The sequence below is a fragment of the Nerophis ophidion genome, linkage group LG02 (genome assembly GCF_033978795.1).
Source record: "Nerophis ophidion isolate RoL-2023_Sa linkage group LG02, RoL_Noph_v1.0, whole genome shotgun sequence".
Classification (NCBI taxonomy): domain Eukaryota; kingdom Metazoa; phylum Chordata; class Actinopteri; order Syngnathiformes; family Syngnathidae; genus Nerophis; species Nerophis ophidion.
Window position 1 is genome coordinate 40,394,294 of NC_084612.1, and position 26,082 is coordinate 40,420,375.

The window sequence follows — 26,082 nt, forward strand, 5'->3', positions numbered from 1 at the left end:
AGTGGGTTTCAGTAGGCCTTTAAGACCAAAGCCTTAAAAAGTGTCAATCAGTGATTCTCAAACTTTTTTCACCAAGTACCACCTTAAAATAAACTGGCTAGCCAAGTAGCACCATAATGAACAACATTATAATACAGTAGCGTAGTAGGCCTAAGAATGTATTAACAACAAGGCAGGTTTTATTTAACAATTTATTTAATATTTTGGACACTGTAACTTTATCCACAGTGCACAAATATCTACAAAGACACTCCACATACAGTACATATTTACAGACTTCTTTGGCGTACCAGTACCGCAGTTTTGAGAATCACTGGTCTAAATATTTGCTAAAATCTGTCTTTATTTGCTAGGTGTTCACGCTGTCACGATCTCCTGATTGATGATTGTAGTTCGACCGTGCAACTGCACAACCGAGGCCTCTTGCAACGTGTCATTGCTGGAATGATCGAACGCAGTAAGACAGTTTCTTAAAAGGTCCTGAAGGTTATCGGATATAAGAAGCCAAATGGCAGGCCAAAGAAACATTTTGAGCGATAGCGCATTGCAAGAGTTTTGATGCCATTACAAAAGTTTAACTAATTTTTTGCTGATTATTTCACAGAAGTTAAGAACTACAACTTACAGAACAGGGCTCTTAGAATGAAACAATAAGTGTATTTTAGTGGCGATGAAGCCACACAAACTAATGATAACTCACTGCTAGGGATGGTACCTTTCACATTTGAATCCATACTGTACGCTACCAATTTTCAGTACTTTTGTGTGTGTTCATACATTTACCTTTTTCAAATAAAAAAAACAATATATTTTTAACATTTAACAGTGAGTTTATTGTGATAACTGTGATGATATATTTTGCGTTCTTACATTGCCGAGTTTTATTTGCAAGTATTATTTAGCAAACTTTGCAAACAGTTACAATTCCAAGACATTAGATGGCAGTAGTGTATAGGCGACCTAGTGCTGCCTTAGTCAGGCAGTAGTCTTTGCTATTAGATTGAATGTGACAGTCTATTTTTTGGTCGAGTCCTACAAAGAGTTTATACTGTAAGTATTGCAATTATTACACATGAGCTATTTGATTGGAATGTGTCTTAGTTGTAGTTGCAATTACCAAATTTGAAGGTATTGAAATCGTTAATGCTAATCGATAACATGTATATGGCATATCCAATTATTATCATATTAAATTATAATTAGCATCAAGCTAGTGCATATTTAAAAAGTACAGTCTTAATTTAATTTCAAGTGTAGCCTTGTTGGCATGGAAAATTACCGAAAGACAGTCCAGCTGTGTCCGCTCTCAGTATTTAAGTGTTTGTTTCCCTGCCAAATGCTTGAGCCGGTGCCTGGGCAACAAAAGTATCGAAATATGGTACCGTTTGATTTGACCTGAATCAGTACCTAATAGTACCAGCGGAATTCGGTTCGTACCTATAAAAGTACTCAATTTGGTGACAATCACTACTTACAAGGCATCAGCACAATGATGCGATTTTACACAGGTGGAGCACATTAGTCACAAAGAAAATCAGGATACAAAGAAACTGGAATCTAAATATTTTTTGTTCTATTAGAAGAAAATATTAGCAAACAAATTACCTCAGTAATAGTACATGTTAAATCCAAACACAATTTTTCTAACTTCCATTAGTTTTTCAAGTTGCAATTTTGAAATTAACTATATATTTTTTACCTATATCAGGGGTCTCCAAACAACGGCCCGCGTGCCAGCATCCAAAATCCGGCACGCGGGGTGTTTAAAAAACAACAACTTATTAAATATTATTTTTTAAAATCTGTCCTTTCTAATCCATTTTCTACCGCTTGTTACTTTCAGTGTCTCCTAGCCGCTCAGGCAAATCATATTGTCTAAAAATGCATTTTCCCCTCGATATGTGACATCAACACGCTTGGAATATATATATATATATATTTGTTACTTTTACTTTTTACCAATGATTGTCACACACACTAGGTGTGGTGAGAGGATGTGCGCCAAGCAGGGAGGTAATGGGTAATTATATTATATATATATATAATAATTTTTTTTAACCCAATGCGGCCGCTGAGTCAAAAACTTTGGGGACCACTGCCCTATACATTTTTTTTTGCACCACAGTCCTGTATGCATATCCTTGTGGACAGTGCAATGTGTGTTTGATCCCTGGATTTTAATGAGGAAGAACGAAGGCAGTCAACATTTCATTGATTATAAATAGTTCATTAATACATTATATGGATATGATCGAACATTCATATTTACTGTGTGCAGACATTTCTGCAGGTGGATTGATGCTCTCGTGGTGTGCAACTACCAACTACTAAGCAGACAAAAAAACACCAGTGTAGCAGAAGCGTTTCCGCACACTAAGTGTCAAAGCATCCTAGTTTGTGCAGAAAGGATTCTGTTGGACTGATGAGTGAAAAGTTGGCAGGCAACTTTTTATTTGGTGAGACGCTTCACCAACTCCAGTTCCTCCACTGGCTTCCACTGCTGATTGATAGTGAAAAGCTGCAAAGGGTTCAAAAATAAAAATACATTTAGGATGCAGAAGCACTTATGTGGCCACAGAAGTAGCAGCTCATTGGTGTGCAGTGCCACACACTTCAATTTCTATTTGGTACGTTTCTTCTACAGTGACTCAGCAGCTGCCTGGAAAATTCTGCCCTTGTCTCAGCATTATTTGAACAACAATGTGATGGTTTCACCTTTTGGGGCTTGGTTGGATCCACTCTCTCCCATGGTTCTGGATTGGAGGTCTTATTTAAACTGAAAACAATAAAAATGCTGCATCACTGAAATCATTTAAAGTCAAAGATATGGTTCAACAAAATAACAAGTGGCACTTACATGACGTCAGATTTGGTGAGAAGAAAGTAGATGGAAGCCGTAGTGGCTCCTGTTGCAGCAAACGCCATGAAACTGATCAGTGGGATCAGCTGCATGCAAGTGCATCAGATAGAATAGAATTTTACATTTGGTTGCACACAAAATCCTCATAAAAATCACACACACCTCTTTTTTCTTTCTTAACACTTGAAAAAATCCCCTCATGTCTTTAAACTCCTTAGGTACCTGAAGAGAAACATGCTATAATTGCACTTTATGTGAATTAAAGAAAAAGTCACCTGTGTGTGGCAGCACTCACCTTTTGTCACAGAGTAGGTCTCGTCTGGTATGTTAGTGAAGCATCTCTTCCGCCTGCTCTGGGCTCATGTAGGTTGGAGGAGAGCGAGAACGAGGTAAAAGGCACGTACACACACACTCTGCTTCCTGTACGGATATTCACCACTGGAGGATTTGTCAAACTGATCGAGTAATGCTGCTGCTTAATAGCTCCATGGGTGCACAGCGCCCCCCTGCAGCCCATATGTGGAAGTGAAAGAGAAAATACAAGCCACTAAAGCGCAGGTTGTATATTTTTTAATAAAAATAAATGTTGGTGTAAGTGTACATTTTTAATAAGGTTATCTGGTAGCTGTTTGGTATGTTTGGATTTGCTGGGCCGTGAGAGAAGGTGTCATTTTCTTGAGGCACTGCAGGAAGTGTGTGTGCTTGATGGACGAAGCTTCCATGTTTTCTTCGACCAACGCCAGCAGTGCAGACTGGAAAACACAATGTTTTTTTTTTTTTATAAATCTGGTATATTGTGTTCAATGAAACAGGAAAGTCGCAAATTTCCAACGTCCGACAAGCAAAAAGGCAATTAACCCATGAAAAATACATCTGATGGCATTTGGATATGCATGGGTTTGTTGTTGTTGATTTATACACATTGTATACAGACACACACACACACACACATATATATATATATATATATATATATATATACACAAACCCTGTTTCTATATGAGTTGGGAAATTGTGTTAGATGTAAATATAAATGGAATACAATGATTTGCAAATCATTTTCAACAAATATTCAGTTGAATATGCTACAAAAACAACATATTTGATGTTCAAACTGATATATATATATATTTTTTTGCAAATAATCATTAACTTTAGAATTTGATGCCAGCAACATGTGACAAAGAAGTTGGGAAAGGTGGCAATAAAGACTGATAAAGTTGAGGAATGCTCATCAAACACTTATTTTGAACATCCCACAGACGTGCAGGCTAATTGGGAACAGAAGGGTGCCATGATTTGGTATAAAAACAGCTTCCCAAAAAATGCTCTGTCTTTCACAAGAAAGGATGGAGCAAGGTACACCCCTTTGTCCACAACTGCGGAACCAATAGTCAATCAGTTTCAGAACAAGGTTTCTCAAAGTGCAATTGCAAGAAATTTAGGGATTTCAACATCTACGGTCCATGATATCATCAAAAGGTTCAGAGAATCTGGAGAAATCACTCCACGTAAGCGGCATGGCCGGAAACCAACATTGAATGACCGTGACTTTCGATCCCTCAGACCGCACTGTATTCAAAAACTGACATCAATCTTTAAAGGATATCGCCACAAGGGCTCAGGAACACTTCAGAAAACCACTGTCACTAAAAACAGTTTGTCGCTACATCTGTAAGTGCAAGTTAAAGCTCGACTATGCAAAGCGAAAGCCAGAAACGCCGCCGTCTTCTCTGCACCCGAGATCATCTAAGATGGACTGATGCAAAGTGGAAAAGTGTTCTGTGGTCTGACGAGTCCACATTTCAAATTGTTTTTGGAAATATTCGACATCGTGTCATCAAGACCAAATGGGAAGCGAACCATCCAGACTGTTATCGACGCAAAGTTCAAAAGCCAGCATTGTGATGGTATGGGGGTGCATTAGTGCTCAAGACATGGGTAACTTACACATCTGTGGAGGCACCATTATTGCTGAAAGGTACATACAGGTTTTGGAACAACATGTGCTGCCATCTAAGGGCCGTCTTTTTCATGAACGCCCCTGCTTATTTCAGCAAGACAATGCTAAGCCACATTCAGCATGCGTTACAACAGCGTGGCTTCGCAAAAAAATAGTGCGGGTACTTTCCTGGCCCGCCCGCAGTTCAGACCTGTCTCCCATCGAAAATGTGTGGCGCATTATGAAGAGTAAAATACGACAGCGGAGGGACCGGACTATTGAACGACTGAAGCTCTACATAAAACAAGAATGGGAAAGAATTCCACTTAAAAAGCTTCAACAATTAGTTTCCTCAGTTCCCAAACGTTTGAGTGTTGTTAAAAGAAAAGGTGATGTAACACAGTGGTGAACATGCCCTTTCCTAACTACTTAGGCACGTGTTGCAGCCATGAAATTCAAAGTTAATTATTATTTGCAAAAAAAAAATAAAGTTTATGAGTTTGAACATCAAATATCTTGTCTTTGTAGTGCATTCAATTGAATATGGGTTGAAAAGGATTTGGAAATCATTGTATTCCGTTTATATTTACCTGTAACACAATTTCCCAACTCATATGGAAACGGGGTTTGTATATACATATAAAAAGACAATAGTAATTTTAACAATGCTAAATGACACTCATAAACAGGTCAGATGATATCCACATACACAGTGGAAACAATGAGTATTTGATTTGATATTTTGTAAGATGACCCCCTAACAAAAAAATTGACTTTTTTTGTTATCTTACAGTAACTGGGAAAAAAAAACTATACATACACATATATATATATATATATATATATATATATATATATATATATATATATATATACAGTAATCGTTTGACCTCTGTTATTGCTAACAAAGTTTATATTACAAAGTATTGAGTTAAATTTTTGTTATTGACCAAATACTTATTTTCCACCATAATTTACAAATAAATTCTTTAAAATTCCTACAATGTGAATTCCTGGATTTTTTTTTCACATTCTGTCTCTCACAGTTGAAGTGTACCTATGATGAAAATTACAGACCTCTGTCATCATTTTAAGTGGGAGAACGTGCACAATCAGTGGCTGACTAAATACTTTTTTGCCCCACTGTATATACATACAGTATATATATATATATATATATATATATATATATATATATATATATATATATATATATATATATATATATATATATATATATATACAGTCCATAATAGCAGGTGAAACTAATCTGCAGTCATGGCAACCAAAACACAAACTCAGCGGTGCTCAAAACAGAACTAAGGGAGGAAAACACTAAACAATTTATCACATAGAAAGTATATCCATTACCCCTTGTTATGTTTGTTTGATATACAGTAGTGTATAGCACTTTATGTTGTGTTCAAGTTTACAACCCTTCACTAAAATGGTGACTTTTGTCGAAGTTCCAGTGTATTTGGTATGAAAATTATGAAAAAGGTATTTCAAAACAAGCTACAGGTTACAAAAACCCCTCTTGGCCACTGACACATACATGCAGTGAGTAAGCGCAGAGATGGTCTCAGAAAATATATTTTTTAAAAAGCGATTCTTCCCAAAAATAAATCAATTTAAAAAAATACTAAAAACAAAAAATATATATATTTTTTAAACTGTGAATTGACTAAGCAGCATAATAAATACAAATCATGGGTCGGATGTAAAACAATTTTGTTATAGTTCCCTTACAAATTAATTTGATTTAGGGAAATAAGTAGGCATGCTGGTTCTGACCTTATAAACTGCCTAAGAGCCCATGAAGCACACATGTACACAATGTACATCCTGTCCCTTTAAGAAAGCAATACTAAATTAAATTAACTTGGATAAAATACACCTGTCAAGAAAAAATATATTCTATTTAAATCTCTGCACCGCCATGAGCAAGAGTTGTCAAAGGACCTCAGCAATGACACTACACAATACTGGAATGGACTCAAACCATCAACAAGAAATTGCGCAATGATAGGACTATTAATAAAGCAATAGTTTGGAATTACAGAGGAGTTGGGAACACAGTCATCAAAAAGTATTTAATTGAGATCTTGTAGTGCCTGCAACCAAAATCGAGCTATTTGGCATGAAGTTGTCTCAACGTGTTAGTCAGCAGAGAAATGCTGAATCTGTCAACATCCCTGTCAAACATGGAGGTAGAAACATTCTGCTTTAGACTTCTTTCTTTGCTGGAATGTGTGAAACTGTTAAAAATGTCTGACCTCTGCTTGCCACAACTATTTTTTTTGTTTGCTTGAGATCAAATACTTATTTCCGTCATTCAAATACAAATGAATACATAATTGTGGTATGTTTTTTAAACCAGAAAATATAACAGGAACACCACCGGCTATCTTTTGTTACTATTAGGGATTTAACGGAATATACCGTGTATATTTTTTTAAATGTCTATATTTTTCCACACTTACGAACTATATTGCCTGCCCGAAGAATTTGTCTGGTGTTCAGGCTGGTACTCACTGCTGTCTCGACAACATGGAGTGCAAATATTTCATGTATTCGTCCTCCCATCTACAAAATGTTGTGAACAATTTTATTTTTGTAATCCTTCATGTCCTGCCATTTGAATCTTTTAAATTTACTAAGTCATACTATTACAGTATTTTGTAATTGTAAAATATTCAACAACTATACCGACAGTAAGATGCAGGACGACAGTGAATGTTCAAACATGTAGTTAATATGTACAGTAAAACTTGGTGACAGAAGTGTTGTTGAAGATGTGCTTTATGTTACCTCTTTACAAAGACTTTCCAGGTCAGCTCCAGAGTAAAGATCAGTCTTAGCAGCCAGCTCCTCCAAACATACATCAGGACCCACTGGCATGGACTTTGTGCACACTTTCAGGATGGCGAGACGGGCCTAATCACACAACAACAGACCCAGGTATAAACATGTGTATTGCAGGAAGATATTGGCCTCAAATAACACCCAAATAAAATGGATGAAGGATTGCATATTATAGCAATCCCCAGTTATCATGCACTTTAGCAAAATAAAGACAGAGAGCAAATCTTAGACGCTTGAAAAAATAAGATCCTTTTTTAAATAACAAAAACAGTTATAACTTATCCTTCGTGACCATAAACATGGAGGCCTTTGGACTCCTAAGATTAGAACTGCAAAACTCTGCATTTTTCTTGTATTTATTCCAAATCAATGACATGTTCAACACTTGTAGGTTTTAGCATAAGGAAAGTGTTACAACTTTTTTTTAATACTATTAGACTTGAAATATAATGCACTCATATGCATCATGGGTTATATAGCACATGACAGAACATGTCCCAATAATTATTGGTAATCCATCCATCCATTTCCTACTGCTTATTCCCTTTGGGGTCGCGGGTGGCGCTGGTGCCTATCTCTGCTACAATCGGGCAGATGGCGGCTTACACCCTGGACAAGTCGCCACCTCATCACAGGGCCAACACAGATAGACAGACAACATTCACACTCACACACTAGGGCCGACTTAGTGTTGCCAATCAACCTATCCCCAGGTGCATGTCTTTGGAAGTGGGAGAAAGCCGTAGTAACCGGAGGGAACCCACGCAGTCATGGGAGAACATGCAAACTCCACACAGAAAGATCCTGAGCCCGGGATTAAACCCAGGACTACTCCGCACCTTCATATAGTGAGGCAGACGCACTAACCCCTCTTCCACCATTTTTAAAAAAATTTCGCACTGACTAATGTTAATAAAATTTCACATGAGTACTGATAAATAAACAGGTAATAATTCTATATAACATTATTCCAGTCAAATGTTGTGATCCTTTGGTTTGAACGGGTTGTATTTGAGCTTCACTGTTGTTGCCTACTTGCACACATTATGATTAAAGTCTACATATGAATTTCGAACAAAATTTAAAGGGAAAGTTTTACAAACATGATTACAAAGTATTAAAGGGAGAATCATGCAGACAAACACACAGACAGTGTGTAGGGATTGTAACATAATAATATAAAATGACACTTCACATTAATTGTCCTGTCTTTACATCAAGGACGATGAAGTACGGTCTGTACTTACATCTTGAAAATGCCAGGTAACAAGATAGATCACACTCACTTGCCATTGTTGCAGCACATTCATTCGTGGCTTTAAAACGTGACGTTCGTGAACGAGTAGATTGTTTTAAACAGCCATTTTAGGTAAACGTTGGTATCTTGTATTAGATGTCCCGATCTGATATTGACATGGTTCCGATATCAGCAAAAAAACAGGTATCGGATGATATTGGCTTGCATCTAAAATTTCCGAACCATGTGGCTAGATATTTAAAAAAGGGGTGGTGAGCTATCACTGGTAGTGGCCCTTTCCCTCTTGGCTCTAGGCAAAGGCAGTCACACTCTCTGCCCTCTACGTGTCTGCTCTGTTTGCTTCTTTGTCTCATCCTGTCTTATTTGACTTTCTTGTTGCCTCTTTTTGCACAGCTCTCCAAAATCTAAACAATGGAATTGATCAACTTTCCTCTCAACAGAATTGACAAGATCTGCGGGTCGGGGGAACCTGCCTGTCTTGTTGGAACAGTTGTTGCCGGACACACAACAGAATCTTGACAGAAAAGGAGGGTCGCGAGCCTGGCGAACCTTTCAGGTGAGGACATTGACGATATCTACATATTCAGAATCATGATAACAAGACATCTGCTGATTAGGGTAAACGTTGCTCTGGTGTATCGACAAATTGAAAGATGGTGGCAGCCGTTCAAGGTCAAAGCGATCACAAATGATTGGAGGTAGGGCTGGGCAATATATCGATATACTCGATATATTGCGGGTTTGTCTCTGTGCGATATAGAGAATGACCATATCGTAATATTCGAGTATACATTCTCACGCAGTTGTTTTTAGCTGCTGGCATTACACTACAGGCTCTTCTCACTCTTTCTTGTCTCCTTCTCACAGACAGCAAGCGCACCTTCTTACATACATCACATACGTATACGCCCTCGCACAGCAGAGAGGTAGCAGCATGAGTAACGTTAGCTGTGGTGCGAGTGGTAATACGAGAGAAAGAAGGTGCGAATCTGGTAACAAATGAAGGAATAATTAATTCCCAAGAAAAACAGCACAGGGTCCATCATCTGGCGGTGGTTCGGCTTCAATCGGGAATATGTCAAATAGACAACTTTAATTTGTCAAGTGTGGGGAAAAAGCGTTGCTACAAAAAGTAGCATTACTAGTAATATGTAGCATCATATGAAAAGTCACCCGCTAGAGAATGAAGAGTGCTTACTCCGCATCTTAAGATCTCCATTCGGTGCAACACCAACTAAATGCCTAGGCAACCATTTCCACAGCAACACGGTATGAAAAAAATAGTGAACAACATAAGAAGATAACGTCCGCTGTAACCTAGCACATAGCGATTTTATTTCCTAATATGCTGCTATTTTTTATTTGACAGTTATTGAAATATTTTGTGTGACATCATGCACAAAACTGCACTTTATTTGTTTTAAACTATTGTAGTGGAGTTCTGTACGAAAAGTGCACTTTAATTTAGTTTTGTTTTGATATTTCATCTTATTGACATCATGCAAAAAAGTTCACTTATAGCTAGTTTTAAAATGTCTCTGACAATCTTGCACTTTCTGTTTTGAAATGACATGAATGTCTGTGCCACTGCTTGATAACTGTTTAATAAATACAGTTTTGGTCAATTGACTTAGTAGTGATTTCCCTCTCTACATGAAAGTTTAAAACGAGCATATATTAATGCGGTATGAACAAGAATGTTTTAATGTAGACAGATAGAATCCCCATACTGCTGTGATTATATGCATCAAGTGTTAATTCAAGGCCAAGGCAAAATATTGAGATATAAATCGTGTATCGTCACATTGCCTAAAAATATCGAGATATTAAAAAAAGGCCATATCGCTCAGCCCTTATTGGAGGATGCGGGCAGAACGCTGAACACTGAAAACTTTTGTGATTTTGGATAAATCGCAAAATGGATAACATTGGAGACGCCGTTTGCCCCTCTGGATGGATTTGAGGACACAGAAATAGACAATTAGATTAAAACATTTAAATTCGTTTTGTTCGCTCACACACAAACACTCTAATTTTGATAGTTTTCCCTGGCTGGGACGTAGCAAGTTTGTTCTTTCAAGATTCTCCTTGAGGTGAGTGCAGCTGCAGAAGCAACAACCTCCTTCCCGGTCAACAACACCCGAACAGATGAACTCTGTTTCTGCAGAGGAATTTCAGGCCTACAGACATAACACACATATGGATAATGGATGCATATGCACACATACCCCCACCCACACCCCACGCCTCTGCAACATCTTAACTCCTTAAGGTGCGATGGGCACCTGGAGCAGCACCAAAAGGGAAGCAGCTCTGCCTACGGAAGTACCTCCCCTGCTCTTACTGTCACAAGTTTTGTGGTTTCTGTGTGTGTGTGCTTATCGTGGCTCTCAAGTTTTTTTTCCGCGCCCAGCCTGAGCTTGCATTGGAGCACAGTCTAGGAGTATTTTTTTTCTTACTCATCACCCCACGCCCAGCATTCTCCTTTTCCCCACCTGTTACGGGGCGCCGTAGGTGGCGACCCATCAGCGTTCATGTTCTGTCTCGCTGTACCAATAATGTATTCTCTTGAACGGGTTTGGGCTTAAAATTAAATTTCATTGTACCTGTGCAAAGACAAAAAAGTTATTATTTCCAAAAAGTGTGCTAAATACCATAAGACGTGATAAAAATGGGATTAAAAATAACATTTTAGATGCACTGCAGATTAATGTAAAATCCTATCTTCTTTTATTTACACACCTTATTGTACTGATTTTGTCAAGCTATATTTTAATGAAGCCAAATAGCTAACCTGCTGGTCTGGTGGTGGTACGTAAATAATTTGGTCCAGTCTGCCAGGCCTCAGTAGAGCACTGTCCAAACAGTCTGGTCTGTTTGTGGCTGCTACAACCATCACATCTTTGTTACAAACCTCCTGGCAGTTCAACTGTCAAAAAGCAGATATATTTAATTGCGTCAAATGGTCAGACATTCATAAAAACACATATTTGCGGAATGCCCAACCTGCTTATGAGTGTGGTTTCCCATTTCTCCGTCTACTTGGAGGATCTTCTGCTCTCCTCTCCTTTCCAGCGTCTTCAGACCGACACCGTCCATCTCATTGAGAAGCACAGATAAGAGTCGAGTCTGAACACTATTAGGTGCCTGACTGCAGGACCGCGAGCCAATCAGAGAGTCAATCTCGTCGAGGAACAGGATGCAAGGAGCGCAGGCCCGTGCCTGGCGAAACAACTGCACATGTTGCACATATGCACACGTAAGTTTGCAGAAAAAACACAGAAATAGAGCAGCCAATCACAGTCGAGCACCTGTGACAAAGCCTTCTCTGAGTCTCCCACATAGGGAGAATAGAGGTCAGCACCACTGACAGACAGGAAGGTGCAGTGGGAGCCGGAGGCTGTTGCTCGGACCAGCGACGTCTTAGAACATCCTGGAGGGCCATATAGAAGAACACCACGAGGGCTACACAGACCAAGACGAGTAAAGGCCTCGGGGTACATCATCGGCCACTCAAGACTCTGCAATGACCACACACAGAGGAGGAGCACATAAGAGAGGACATCAAACAGCATCAACAGGACAATTAGGGAACGGTCCTACTGATTCTGCATTATGGTAAATTTATTTTGGCGTTATAATAATATTGTAGTATTTGGTGTGAAACACGTAAACTGTTAAGATTTCAACCCCCATACCTCAAGCTGCCAAAGGTCTGCAGGACCACAAGACGGTCCTTGGACTAGGAAAAGTGGCCATGCGCAACCCGAGGGTCCCTGGTTCAATCCCCACCTAGTACCAACCTCGTCACGTCCGTTGTGTCCTTGAGCAAAACACTTCACCCTTTCCTCTGATGGGTGCTGGTTAGCGCCTTGCATGGCAGGTCACTCCATCAGTGTGTGAATGTGTGTGTGAATGGGTAAATGTGGAAGTAGTGTCAAAGCGCTTTGAGTACCTTGAAGGTAGAAAAGCGCTATACAAGTACAACCCATTTATCATTTATAAAGCTTGGGGACCACTGAGCCATTAGATGTCCAGATGTATGTAGTAGCCTCCTGTTGACTAGAATCGGGAGAAGTGCTGCTGCAATAGAGCGCACATGAGAGCGAGGGTGTGTGGGTGTCAGCGGAGAGTTTTTTTTGTTTTTTTCTTATAATGCACTTGTATTAGAAGTGCAAGTTCAATGTTGAGCCTTTCTTCGAAAAAATAAATTAAGATTATGGCAAGCAGAATTTTTTTTATTTATTTCAACTATTTTCCCAAAATAGGCATTGAGGATATAAAGTTGGTTTCATTTGATTACCTAATTAATCGATCGATTACTTGATTACTAAAAGAATGGATAGCTGTAGCCCTACACCAGTCCTTAGACTTAGTTGAACAGCCCTGCCCTGGGCTACATAAACTCACTGGCAAAAATATAACCAACACCCGCAACTACACCTGACATCTTTTACAAGAGTAATTAACGAAACTATTAGAAATGGCTCTGAATATGACAATGGCAATTCTACACCACTACACACACAATAATAAATATTGTTACTGATATTGTTATTTCTAGGGCTGTCAAAATTAATGCATTAACTCATGCAATTGAACACAAACAATTATCGCATTAATCGTGTATATAAGCATAGATTAATCACAAAATGTATTTTGAGCGCATATGTTTCTTTTCCTTTACCATGGATGGTTATCTAACTTTTTGGGGAATTTTGTCTATCATTTACAATCCTTATGTGAGACAAGGCCACATAAGTGTTTCTCTTTTAATGCATTCTAACTCAAAAAAATAAAGGCAAGCAAGAGTCGGCTAACAATGGAGGTATAGGGATTTAATCTATTCCACCTACAAAGCGCTTAAAAATCACCCAAAACCTTGATCAACGTTTTACATACATACTGTAAGTATATATGTAATATAGCAACAGGAAACACATTTGCATATTTGCGTCATTTTAAGCATCACGGCGGAACATTGATTTTACAGAATGCATCACAACATTCTTTATTTCTTTCACCAACAACAACTACTACTAATCGCAGATTTCATGAGAGACAACTGCTTTTGGATAAACGCTGATCAAGTTACTTATATTTTTGAGTTTGAATATGAGGATGAGCTACAAAGTTTTAGAAGCTGAGTAATGAGCATATCCAGCAAGTAGCACTATTCCCTCCATCTATTTTCTACCGCATGGCCCTTTCTGGGTCAAGGAGCACTATTGCTTATGCTAAACCAGAAATATAAATCATGGACATAATAAAACAATCATTTACAATGTCTGCTCTCACTGGGATGCCGACTTATGCGTTGTTTAAAGCTTTCCACCTAGATTAGGAATTATTCACGCTGGTAAAAAAAAAGAAGAAAAAAAAAAGAAAGGTGGGCGCAAACAAGCATCTTTCCAAGTCTTTCTTGCGATCTCCGAGTCTACATTAAATGTTAAAGTTGACCAACTTCTTGATTTATGACCACAACCTTCTACTATATCAGAGGCATGATTCATAATTTAGAATGATCTTTTACTAACTCAGTGGCGATGCAGCAGCTCACTAGCTCAGTATGTCAATAGGTGCAAAAGCAAGTTACCTCTCTGTGATCACGGCATTGCTAAAAGTAGTTCCTCTGTGTTAGCGCTTATAATAACAATATCTATAATACTTGGCTAATGTGCAGGTCTCGGCATGTAAATGGAGTATTGTTGCCGTTTTTTGGATGTTAAATAGAGGACTCCCATTGGCTCCATTGTTAGCCACCGCATATTTGGCATATTTTACAAATCAGAATGCATAAAAAATAAAGATTTGTGTTCTTGTTTTACATATGGATTGTAAATGCCAGCAACATTCCTAAACAGTGCAGTTCCCCTTTAAAGACACGTTTTTTCACTGTTGGTGATCAGGTCAATTTAAATATAAGCAGACTGACTGGTGTGCTCTGTGACAAATTTCTTTATAAAATAGACCCTGACAGAACTTTAGATGAAACTGTTACCAAGTTTTGAGGAAAAAAAAATTACGTGCATTCAAGTAAAACATTTAAAAAATGTTCCTGTATAAATTTCTGGAAATAAAATTGCTTGGTGTAAAAATATTGGAGTCTTTTGTTTTTAATTTGGCATATTTTACAAATGAGAATGCATAAAAAATAAAGATTTGTGTTCTTGTCTTACATATGGATTGTAAATACCAGCAACATTCCTAAACAGAGCAGTTCCCGTTTAAAGACAAGTTTTTTCACTGTCGGTGATCAGGTCGATTTAAATATAAGCAGACTGACTGGTGTGCTCTGTGACAAATTTCTTTATAAAATAGATCCTGACAGAACTTTAGATGAAACTGTTACCAAGTTTTGAGGAAAAAAAAATGACGTGCATTCAAGTAAAACATTTAAAAAATGTTCCTGTATAAATTTCTGGAAATAAAATTGCTTGGTGTAAAAATATTGGAGTCTTTTGTTTTTAATTTAATCTAAATTATGCAGTCAAGCAATTACAGTGATTACCTAAAATAGTCTGAATTAAAAATAATAGTTTAACAGCAATAGTCACTACATCACAGTCACACCAACTTCCATTCATCCATCTTCTACCGCTTGTCCCTTTTGAGGTACCAGGAGGTGCTGGGGGCTATTTCAGTTGCATTCGGGCGAAAAGCGGGGTACACAAGTCGCCACCTCATCACTGGTCACACCATCTAACTTTTTTCAAATATTTTTTTACATAATTTACCTGTCTTAGTTTCAGTTTTATCTCCTCAAGGCCTCCGATTTGGTCCCAAGTTACGGGAGAGATGTCTGTCCTCCCCAGGCTGCTACGCAGGCAGGAGGGCTGCACCAACTTCAAAGCCTCCAGGAAATGCTTCATACCCACTACCTGCTCTCCTGAACCCTACTTACAATAAACCAACTTCAGGTTGATGACATTGAATCCAGATATAAAACAATGTTCCCTTTATGATGCATCAACTTTGTTTTAATACAGCGTTGGTATACCTTTGCATTTTCCCGTATAGCATGCATGGCGGCCTCCCTGCAGAGGGCGCTGAGGTCTGACCCGACATAACCTGTGGTCCTCTTTGCCAGTTCTGCTATCTCCACCATGGGACAAACTGGCATCTTTTCACAAAGAACAGACAAGATGGCAGCTCTCTGCTGCAAGGTGGGAACCCCAATGACAACCTACAGAAAAGGCACAATTTCAAAAATGAACAACATTAATCAATATTTTGGCATTTGTATACCTCTCTGTCAAATCTTCCAGGCCTGCGCAGTGCTGGGTCTAAGCTGTCCGGTCGGTTGGTGGCACCGACAACCAGGAATCGATCTGACTGGTCCACCCCGTCCATTAGTGTGAGGAGCTGAGCCACCAGGCGGTTCTCTGGTGCTGATGACCCAGTCCTTCTCGGACACAGAGAGTCTAACTCGTCTAAGAACAGCACGCAGGGACCCTCCTCTGCTGCGGTGCGAGCCTGCACAAACATGGCTCGCAACCTCTCCTCGCTCTCACCAGGTCGGGACCCCACCACCTGGGGCAGACAATAATGATTTTTGAAAGTTCATACATAAAGAAAAGCAATTAAATTATTGACACTTATTATTGTTTTGCTTTACCTCTGGCCCTCTTACCACGACCAGGCTTGCTCCCACTTCTCCCACCACTTTGCGCACCAGTTGGGTCTTCCCAACACCTGGAGGCCCAACCAGCAGCAAGCCTCTTGGACAAGACACACCCAGAGCACCAAGAGTGCCTGGATAGAGCAATGGCAGCTGCAACATCTCCATCAGCAACGCACTCACCTAAGCAAAAGCAAAAACTCACTATGTGCAATATGGTGGAAAACATTAGGTAATTAGAGAGACATTGTTGTAGATCAGTGTTTCTCAAATGGGAGTACGCGTACCCCTGGGGTTACTTGAAGGTATGCCAAGGGGTAAGTGAGATTTTAAAAAAAATATTCTAAAAATAGCAACAATTCAAAAAATCCTTTATAAATGTATTTATTTGTTGATGACTGAAGTACTGATATCAACCAAAGCTCCTCATCCCACCCCCCGGATTGTAAATAATGTAAATAAATCAATGTATATACTATGATGATTAACTTGTGTGATGGCTGTATTATGCTGATAGTATATATCTGTACCACGAATGGATTAACGTGGACCCCGACTTAAACAAGTTGAAGAACTTATTGAGGTGTTAACATTTAGTGGTCAATTGTACGGAATATGTACTGTACTGTGCAATCTACTGATAAAAGTTTCAATCAATCAATCAATAAATTGAAAAATAGCAACAATTCAAAAATCCTTTATAAATATATTTTATGAATAATACTTCAACAAAATATGAATGTAAGTTCATAAATGGTGAAAAGAAATGCAACAATGCAATATTCAAATGTTGACAGCTAGATTTTTTTGTGGACATGTTCCATAAATATTAATATTAAAGATTTATTTTTCTGTGAAGAAATCTTTAGAATTAAGTTCATGAATCCAGATGGATCTCTATTACAATCCCCAAAGAGGGCACTTTAAGTTGATGATTACTTCTGAGTATAAATCTTTATTTATAATTGAATCACTTGTTTATTTTACAACAAGTTTTTAGTTATTTGCATATCTTTTTTTCCAAATAGTTAAAAAAAGACCACTACAAATGAGCAATATTGTGCACTGTTATACAGTTGAAAAAATCAGAAACTTATGACATAGTGCTGTATTTTACTTCTTTATCTCTTTTTTTCAACCAAAAAGGCTTTGCTCTGATTAGGGGGTACTTGAATTAAAAAAATGTTCACAGGGGGTGCGTCACTGAAAAAAGGTTAAGAGCTACTGTTGTAGATGACCGCAATATATCCCGCCAAATCATGTCTGGATTGTAGTTTTCCATTATAACACAACATATATTTTTTAGTTTAAAAAAAAGCATGCATTGATTGGTCGCTGTTGAGATCTTAAGTTCACCTGTGTTCAGCAAAATAAATCTGGCATGTTTTTTTCCCTGTTTTTTAGATTTGCTGTGTTTGCCCGCGCTCATAAACACATTGCAATGGGACTGTCTGTGTAGCTTGTCATTACAACTCCTCACTGTAACTTTAATTGTACTGCACACAGGTGACTTTATTATGCATCTGTTCATCAACACAGTAATACATCAGGCATGCATTAGCTTTAGAATCAGTGCATTCATTATGCATATACCGTATTTTTCTGACTATAAGTCGCAGTTTTTTTTCATAGTTTGGCCGGGGGTGCGACTTATACACAGGAGCGACTTATGTGTGAAATTATTAACACATTACTGTAAAATATCAAATAATATTATTTAACTCATTCACGTAAGAGACTAGACGTATAAAATTTCATGGGATTTAGCAATTAGGAGTGACAGATTGTTTGGTAAAGGTATAGCATGTTCTATATGTTATAGTTATTTGAATGACTCTTACCATAATGTTACGTTAACATACCAGGCACCTTCTCAGTTGATTATTTATGCGTCATATAACGTACACTTATTCAGCCTGTTGTTCACTATTCTTTCTTTATTTTAAATTGCCTTTCAAATGTCTATTCTTGGTGTCGGGTTTTATCAAATAAATTTCCCCCAAAAATGCGACTTATACTCCAGTGCGACGTATATATGTTTTTTTCCTTCTTTATTAGGCATTTTCGGCAGGTGCGATTTATACTACGGAGCGACTTATACTCCGAAAAATGTGGTACTTCCAGTGAGTAAACACAAACCTCCTCCAGTCCCCCCAGAGACACTGTGTCCTGGTCCTGAAGACGCGTTATGAAGTGTCTGACAGTCTGGATGTCAGCAATCTCCATACAAGTTTTGGAGGTAACAAGTCCAGCTGTGTTCGTATCCGGATAGATGTTTTCAATGACAACATATTTAATGTCTGTGTCAAAATCCTCAAGGTTTACAACGTGATTCCTGTGCACCAAGGCTCCCTTCAGCATGTCTTTTAAAAGCTCATGAACAAGTCGAGGAGGTGTGTTTCTTCTAAACTCAACAGACTGCACGACCACGCTTAGTTTCATGCCTTTCAGTTTGGGACAGGGTACATGTGTGAGCTGCTGCTGGGGGTCCAGGGTAAGCCGTGAAGGTGGATGACGGATCAGACCTTGAGAACAGCACTTCATGTCCACCTGCAGGAAGCCCTCGGCAAGGTCAGGCCGAGGCCAGGCGGCACACAGACAGCTTCCCCCAGGGAAGGACACCAGCAGCGGGGAGCCCAGACTCAAGCCCAGGGCTGACAGCAAGCCTGGACCGAGTCTGCATCTCTGCGAGCCTTGATCCGATGCATCTACAGCCAACAATTTCAGGGACATATTTCGCTTCTAACGTTAGAGAGAAGCATGTAAAGGTCGCTACCGTTCATTGATGTCAACAGTTACTGAGGTGGTAAACTATAGGCTTCGCTATATGCTAAAAGGAAATTCTGTCTTTAGCTACGACTGAAATGCCGTCAGTGAGTAACAGTCAACAGACTTTCCGTATTAAAAGCTACTATTTTGCTTCATACGAATGAATACTGCATTATTTTAATGCAAGATAGACGATGTATTACCTCGATACTACAAGGTAGTATGTTAGCAACCGGTGAGCTCATGTTTACAACGTCCATGCGGCGCCACAACTCGGTGGCCGACCGAAACATTTCCTAAGTTCGAGAAATTGGTCCTTTTGCTTCCGGTTTGCATATTTAACACCTAATGATGACACAGAATCAAACAACTATTGAAATAAAATGAATTATTATAAAAAATATAGATTATGTCTGATTATATAAAAAGATATATACTTTTTTACACCGTTAGTTTACTTATTTCCAATTTCTAGATTTGTAAAGATTGTTATTCAAAAATATTTCGGCAATTTTATATGTAACGTTAATAAGATTTTAGTTCTATGTTTCGTTAAAAAGAAAACGATAAAATGGATGGACGTATGAGTTCAACTTCAATCTATGGTTTGGTTGTGGTTGGCCAACGCTTTTCCTTCATGGCTGTCACTTTGGCGGCTCCACGCGTACTTCAAGTGGAACCGCAACGAGTCACAATGAATTTAATTACAAACATTTAAAACACGACTGTATATAACTTGAGTAGCATGTCAAGTCTCTATAAGTCCAGTGAAACCTAAATTAGGACGGTTTCTTCATCTGGTTCCTAATGACGGTAAACCTATAACAAGGATTGTAGTCTGGCAGTATTAAACAGGGTGTGTGTGTGTGTGCGTGCGTGCGTGCGTGTGTGTCGGAGGGTGGTCATGGCACATGTCACGTGGTTTGCTATTTATACATAGACTCAGACAGCGGAAGGTCGTTATGTGTGCGTGTGCGTGTGCGTGTACTGTACGTGCAGGCAGGTGCTTGGTGTGGCAGCAAGTTGCACGGCTGACCCTGCTCTCGAAAGAAAGTGAGAGAAAGTTGAACTATTAACCCTGCTCCTCCTTCGTGGAAACCCTAAAAGGCAAGTCTGATCAATATTCCATGTAGAATATTGTGGGTGAAGTAGTGCAACTCAATGCAAACTTACTATCACATGTGATGACACATTATGCCCAGACAACTCATATTTGAAGTTAATATGTATTCTTTCTCATATTCTGTTAGTGTAATATACCTTACCGGCATTGTTTGATTTTGTTGAGAATGTGTGTGTGTGAGCGTGCGTGCGTGCGTGCGTGCGTGCGTGCGTGTGTGTGTGTGTGTGTGTGTGGTGTCCGGCACAGCTGAAGTGTTGTTGCTCTGCTGTCTGTGGACCTCGGGGGACACACACATACAGCCATAGTGTGTTCGGGCTATGAAGAATTTTAACCCAAATGTGTTAATTTACCAGCCAAATCGGTACTAATTATACTTGTTTCTATCAAAGGAGTCTCAGGGCGGACGCTGCGTGACCATGTCGACCCTCCTGCACTGCATCTCTTGCTCTTCTCTCACTTTGCTCCAAAAAGGTTTCCGTCAGACGTTACCAGCAAGGAGGAATTTCCGGACTTTCCCTGTGCTATGGGACCAAAACATCTCTAAAGGTAGGGACTGCAAACATATTGCATAACAGAGGCCTGCTTGTATATTTTGGATTTTCTCCTGCATCAGACCTAAGAAGTGATAGTTCACCCAAGTACAAAGTTACACACCAAAGCCAAAAGCGTGGAAAACCGCACGTATTATGAGTGTTTTTGAAACAAGAGTTGTTATTGTGAAAAAGACTGTTCGTGCTCTGCTAACATAAAAGGTCAGTTAAAGGTGACCTGTCAAAACTTTGCAATCTGTCCTATTTTCATCCCCTATTAGTTTTTTTTGTCTGATCTGCAGATCATAGAGAAAAGTTCCAGGGAAGTTACACAAGTTTTTCCGAAGTAACTTTTTGAAAAGTTGTTCAGCTGTCTGTGTCAAAATGTTGTAGGCCTGAGCCACGCTGGCTGCCAGCCAGCCACCTGCTAATAGTGTCGCCATGGCAGGGGAGTCACTGTGACATTTATGGAGATAAATGTTAACCTGACACTGGTCTCAGCCACTAAAGACATTGCTGTGCTCTTAAGGAAACACAAAGAACTACAGTGTATTGTTTATAGGTGGTGCTGTGTATGTCATCAACATGTATGGTTGTATAATGCACAACCTTAATGTCTACATGGGGGAGGGGATGATAGACCAATTAATATAATTGTTCAAACCTGATGGCCAAAACATATAAAAACATTGATAAACGTTATAATTAGAAATTGGCCAATGTTCAGGGCTGCAGTCAATGTAGAATACTAGGGACCCCAGACGTGTTAGGGTTAGGGTTACTACTTTTCCCTCTGTCCTTCTTTAGGAAGAAGGACAGAGGGAAAACAAGTGGTATACATTGGAACATCGCGGAAGTACATTCATCTTAATAGAGTTGACATGGGCCCCCGTGGATAAATTAGGTGGGGTCAAAGTCTCCCTGGATTTTGGACAACATTGGAGCAATGTTAGCTTTATAAAACTCTGCAAGCATTCACGTAACCTGGACACCCAAGTATGTGAAATTTTGCGAGGCAATTTTAAAGCAACAATTGTGCATAGGATATTTCTTAGCAGCAGAGTTGATAGGAAATATTTCACTTTAACCCAAGCTTAATTTGTAACCAGACACATGACCAAATGCTTGAAGAGTACTTGGGGCAGCCGAGACTGATACAAAGAGGTTGGCGACATAAGAGAAAGTCATCTGCGTTGAGATGTGGCTACGTATACCTGTAAGTAAGCGGATTGGCACGACGCACTATTGACATTTGACAATTGATACTATTTAGGGTAAATGGCAAGAGCAAAAAACAATGTGCATATAGGACAGCCCTGCCGTGAGAACAATGGAGGCAAAAGTATTGGGATTGAATATAATATGTCCTGACCGAGACTATTTGGGATGGATAGAGAAGCTTAACCCAGAACGTGGCGCAGTGTGAGAGTGGCCGTGCGCAACCCGAGGGTCCCTGGTTCAAATCCCACCTAGTACCAACCTCGTCACGTCCGTTGTGTCCTGAGCAAGACACTTCACCCTTGCTCCTGATGGGTGCTGGTTGGCGCCTTGCATGGCAGCTCCCTCCATCAGTGTGTGAATGTGTGTGTGAATGGGTAAATGTGGAAGTAGTGTCAAAGCGCTTTGAGTACCTTGAAGGTAGAAAAGCGCTATACAAGTACAACCCATTTAAATAAAACTTTTACCAAAACCAAATCAACAAAAGACATAAAATAGATAATTCCACTGCACCCTGTCAAAAGCCTTTTCCGCATCCAGTAATATCACTGCCTCTTGGGTGTTGGAAGCAGGCACATTGTACAATATATTGAAAATATGTCAAAGATCAGAAAAGGAGTGCTTATTTCAAATGAACCCAGTTTGATATGTATTAATAATAGAAGGAAGAGTAGTGTTAAGAAGTAAAGCTGGCAGTTAAAACAATAATTTAAAATCCACTTTCAACAGGCTAATAGGACAATAGCAATTGTGGAAGGTGGCCAGATTTAAAGGATTCATTGTACATATCCAATAATAAAGGAGCAAACCTGGTCCTGAAGATTTACCGTTTTGTCGTGACAATGCTGCAACATTAGGTTCTGCAACAATAACTGGTCCCTCCAATTCCATCGCAGCAGACTGATGAACTGAGAGGATGTCCAGATTAATAAAAAAGTAATCCAGCTCCGGGGTAAAACATTGAGCAGACGAGTATAGGGATGTATAAAAATCCTTAAATGTTATTTATCTCAAAGTCAGTGGTTACGCCTGAATCAGTTTGAATCAGCGTGATATGATGGGTTGCCGATATCTAGTTTAATTGATGCACAAATAATTTGCTGGCCTGTTGATTTATCACCATGTTCAAAGAACTGGGGTCTTAAACAGAGTATTTGTTCTCTGGTGCGATCTGATGTAAGAACATCCAGTTCTGCCTTTAGAAAGAGCCTTTCCTCATAAGCATCTGGGTTTTGAGAGACAGCGTATGAGTTGTGTGGCAAGGATGTTCGTTGAGTCAGCTTAGTCAATTTATTCTTCCTGAGTCTTTTCTCATTTGTATAAAAAAATATCACCCCCTTAATGTACACCTTCAGCATCTTCCACAACACAGAGGCCGACACTCCGGTGGTCTTGTTCAAGAGTATATAGAAATCTATTTCTCTAGGTCGTCCTCAGACGAGCCTTCCATCGTTGCTTCCAGTCATCCCGATTCTCCATACATTTGGCCAGTTCTTTGGTACTCTGAGTTCCTGCATCTCTTGACCGATCCTCTTGACCGATGCCCATGTGTTGGTTCCCACAGCACCAATTTGATGGCTGGCAGCTCCTTATGTCTTTGGCAGTGTCCTGCTAGTCTCATTCTCCTTACAGCAATCTTCTCGCTCACCCTTGGTATTCCCTTGTAGAGGATTCTGTTGGTTACGTGCGCACTCTTGTTGATATTATGCACTGCTCGCAGCATCCTGGTGTAGCAACCATCCAGAGACTTCTCCAGGGCAGGGTTGGCTTCAGGGTCCAGCATTCGCTGCCATTAAGGAGAACGGACTCAACTGTCACGTAGAAGAAGCTTGAGTTTGATTTGGCGGAAGTGGTTGGAGTTCCATACACTGGTCATGCCATTCAGGGCCCTCCATGCAAGTGCCTTCCTCACTTTTAGATCATGCTCAGTTGAGTTGACCCATGCGCTCAGGTATTTGAAGTCCTCAACTTCTTTCAGCACAGAGCCTCCTGTTGTTACCAGAGGTTGATGTTCTGGTGGAACGTTGTAGGTCATGACCTCAGTTTTCTTGGCATTTAGCCTAAGGCCAACCTTGGCGCACTCTAGCTCTACCCTGTGTAGCAGTTCTTGTGCTTGTTCCACGTTGTTGGAGAGCAGACTGATGTCATCCGCATAGTCAATGTCTGTCAGGACCACTGCCGGTTGTCGACCCGACTTCCTAGGGGTCAGCGTGAAGCCAAATTCCTGCTCACGCCAATTTATTGCCTTCCTGAGAGCATGATCAAGGACAATGATGAAGAGGAAGGAGGCTAGTGTATCCCCTTGCATAACTCCAGCCAGGATGTCAAACTCCTCGCTGTTGCCATCTGGGGTGACCACCCTGGCCCTTGTTGCTGCGTACATGGACGCTATTGCTCGAAGTAGGTTCGGAGGAATACTGTATGCCTTCAAGATTTTCACCATCGTGCCTCGATGTATTGAGTCCAATACCTTTTTGAAGTCTATTAAGCATAGGACAGCAGTCAGGTTGTCCTTCCTCACCTCCTCAATCGATCTCCTAAGTGCCAAGATCTGGGCTAGAGTTGTTTGTCCTTCTCGAAAGCCGTTCTGATTTACTCTCAGGTGCAGGGTCGATCCCTGTTTAGGATCATGCGGTTGTAGACTTTTGCAGGCTGATGCCTTGATAGTTGTCTGGCTTCGAGAGGTCTCCAGATTTGGGCACTGGCACGATGTTTGATAGAGACCACGTATCACGTAGCCGATTGTGCAGCAGAGCAAGGTTGCAGAACTCTAGAATGATGTCATCGAGATTACAGTTCTTCACAACCTCTGGGGGTATGTCGTTCGGGCCAGCGCTTTTTCCCACTCTTACTGTGGCTTTTACCCTAGCGAGCTCTCCGAGTGTGAAGAGACCATCGTTGATGTTCAGGTTTGGGAGGACTGATGGTATTTCTTCTTCCTCAGCTGCATCTGCTGTTTCTCCCAGCAGCCTTTTGAAGTAACTGGACCAGGTTGTCAACCTTTCCTCCGGGCTGTGTCCCTCCACCTGTCCCTCCTTAGTCCTCTTCCGCCCCGTCATCTCATTGAGGACCCTCCACACCTCCCCATACTGTTGTTCACCTTGCGCCGCCTGCACCCTCTGCACTCTCTCCATCAGTTCTTCCCCTTTGATGGTATCATAGCATCTGAAAAGAAACTGTTTGGCTTCATTCAACTCGCCACGCCTCTCCACAGTTGGTTCCCGCTCAAAGTTGAGGCAGGCTTCCTCCACCATCCCTTGTGCTGCTACAACCTCTGGGTTTTTGGATCATCTGGAGGTACTGACTCTCTCCATCATGGGCACGCACAGCCTGGTCGCCTCCTCATTCGCAGTGACGACTCTCCTGTATTCTCCACTGGCCTCCACTCCCCTGTCCAGATGCTGGAATCGTCTCCTCATCTCCTCTGCGTATCTGGTTTGAAGGCCCGTGTCACTTGAGAAGGCTTTCCAGTTATACTGGATCTTGGGACTTGGTGTGGGAACCCTGAGGCTCAGGCGAACTCTCATTGAGACCACACGGTGGTCTGAGCCCACAGAACTAAAAATGCTGTATGGCTCAGCATTCAGGATGGAGTTCTTCAATTTCTTCCTCTCTAAGATGTAATCTAGCTGCAGTAGTGTTCCTGAGGCTCGGTCTCGGAAGGTCCACCTCTTTCCTGTACTCTTCCGGAAGATGGTATTTGCCGCCAGTAACTCGTGTTCCATGAGGAAGCCAGTGAGGTAGGTGCCCTTGCGGTTGGTAGAGTCGTGGTAAGGGAAGGGTATGTCCTCTGGTCCAAGCCTTGCATTGAAGTCCCCAAGGATTGCCAGGAAGTTTTGCGCCGGGACGCCACGGACCGCTCTTACAAGGTCCTCAAATAACTTTTCTACCACGTC

At 40.3% G+C, this 26,082-nt stretch overlaps 3 protein-coding genes and 1 long non-coding RNA gene across 13 annotated transcripts in view; 2 read left to right on the forward strand and 2 right to left on the reverse strand.

Annotated features, from left to right (window-relative positions):
- The window catches only part of LOC133540781 (uncharacterized), a 31,303-nt gene extending 13,291 nt beyond the window's left edge, over positions 1-18,012 (forward strand). For 5 of the 7 annotated variants that reach the window (XR_009803724.1, XR_009803734.1, XR_009803726.1 and 2 more), the window contains 7 exons: positions 7,626-7,763; positions 9,366-9,481; positions 9,543-12,543; positions 15,693-15,845; positions 15,946-16,091; positions 16,194-16,442; positions 16,568-18,012. This is a non-coding gene — a long non-coding RNA (uncharacterized LOC133540781). The remainder of the gene's footprint in view (positions 1-7,625; positions 7,764-9,365; positions 9,482-9,542; positions 12,544-15,692; positions 15,846-15,945; positions 16,092-16,193; positions 16,443-16,567) is intronic. The other 2 variants (XR_009803722.1, XR_009803723.1) reach the window with 2 other exon arrangements.
- Positions 178-3,235, reverse strand: lg02h15orf48 (linkage group 02 C15orf48 homolog). Its single transcript, XM_061883692.1, has 5 exons — positions 3,156-3,235; positions 3,023-3,082; positions 2,858-2,946; positions 2,716-2,776; positions 178-2,518 (listed from the first exon to the last, which is right to left on the reverse strand). The coding sequence occupies exons 2-5, from the start codon at positions 3,059-3,061 to the stop codon at positions 2,450-2,452; spliced, it is 258 nt and encodes an 85-aa protein (XP_061739676.1). The 5' UTR covers positions 3,062-3,082; positions 3,156-3,235; the 3' UTR covers positions 178-2,449.
- afg2b (AFG2 AAA ATPase homolog B) lies at positions 3,230-19,610 on the reverse strand. Of its 4 annotated transcripts, none has more exons than XM_061883620.1 (11): positions 18,686-19,610; positions 16,544-16,729; positions 16,174-16,458; positions 15,926-16,111; positions 15,663-15,821; positions 12,237-12,446; positions 11,932-12,159; positions 11,720-11,854; positions 7,614-7,739; positions 3,462-3,612; positions 3,230-3,366 (listed from the first exon to the last, which is right to left on the reverse strand). In XM_061883620.1, the coding sequence occupies exons 1-10, from the start codon at positions 19,277-19,279 to the stop codon at positions 3,475-3,477; spliced, it is 2,247 nt and encodes a 748-aa protein (XP_061739604.1). In that variant the 5' UTR covers positions 19,280-19,610; the 3' UTR covers positions 3,230-3,366; positions 3,462-3,474. The 4 variants fall into 4 exon arrangements, 3 of the variants coding, with proteins under 3 accessions (XP_061739604.1, XP_061739613.1, XP_061739594.1); XM_061883629.1 differs by lacking the exon at positions 3,230-3,366 and having other exon boundaries at positions 3,416-3,612; positions 18,686-19,254; positions 19,519-19,588; XM_061883610.1 differs by lacking the exon at positions 3,230-3,366 and having other exon boundaries at positions 3,416-3,612.
- Positions 19,611-20,262: 652 nt separating this feature from the next.
- LOC133540733 (NAD(P) transhydrogenase, mitochondrial-like) overlaps positions 20,263-26,082 on the forward strand; it is a 46,588-nt gene continuing 40,768 nt past the window's right edge. The window contains exons 1-2 of the mRNA XM_061883595.1: positions 20,263-20,422; positions 20,828-20,984. Of these exons, the coding sequence (XP_061739579.1) occupies positions 20,855-20,984 (130 nt within the window). The 5' untranslated portion in view covers positions 20,263-20,422; positions 20,828-20,854. The remainder of the gene's footprint in view (positions 20,423-20,827; positions 20,985-26,082) is intronic.

Bases quoted from the DNA above. Each gene is read 5' to 3' on its own strand.
- afg2b (XM_061883620.1), bottom strand. From the start codon at position 19,279: ATGTCCCTGAAATTGTTGGCTGTAGATGCATCGGATCAAGGCTCGCAG. The intron at 16,459-16,543 runs GTAAAGCAAAAC...TGTCTGCCCCAG, and splicing joins TCGTGGTAAGAGGGCCAGAG to GTGGTGGGGTCCCGACCTGG. The intron at 12,160-12,236 runs GTGCTCGACTGT...CAACATGTGCAG, and splicing joins CAGAGAAGGCTTTGTCACAG to TTGTTTCGCCAGGCACGGGC.
- lg02h15orf48 (XM_061883692.1), bottom strand. From the start codon at position 3,061: ATGAGGGGATTTTTTCAAGTGTTAAGAAAGAAAAAAGAG. The intron at 2,947-3,022 runs GTGTGTGTGATT...ACTTGCATGCAG, and splicing joins TGTTAAGAAAGAAAAAAGAG to CTGATCCCACTGATCAGTTT. The intron at 2,777-2,857 runs GTAAGTGCCACT...TATTGTTTTCAG, and splicing joins CTCACCAAATCTGACGTCAT to TTTAAATAAGACCTCCAATC.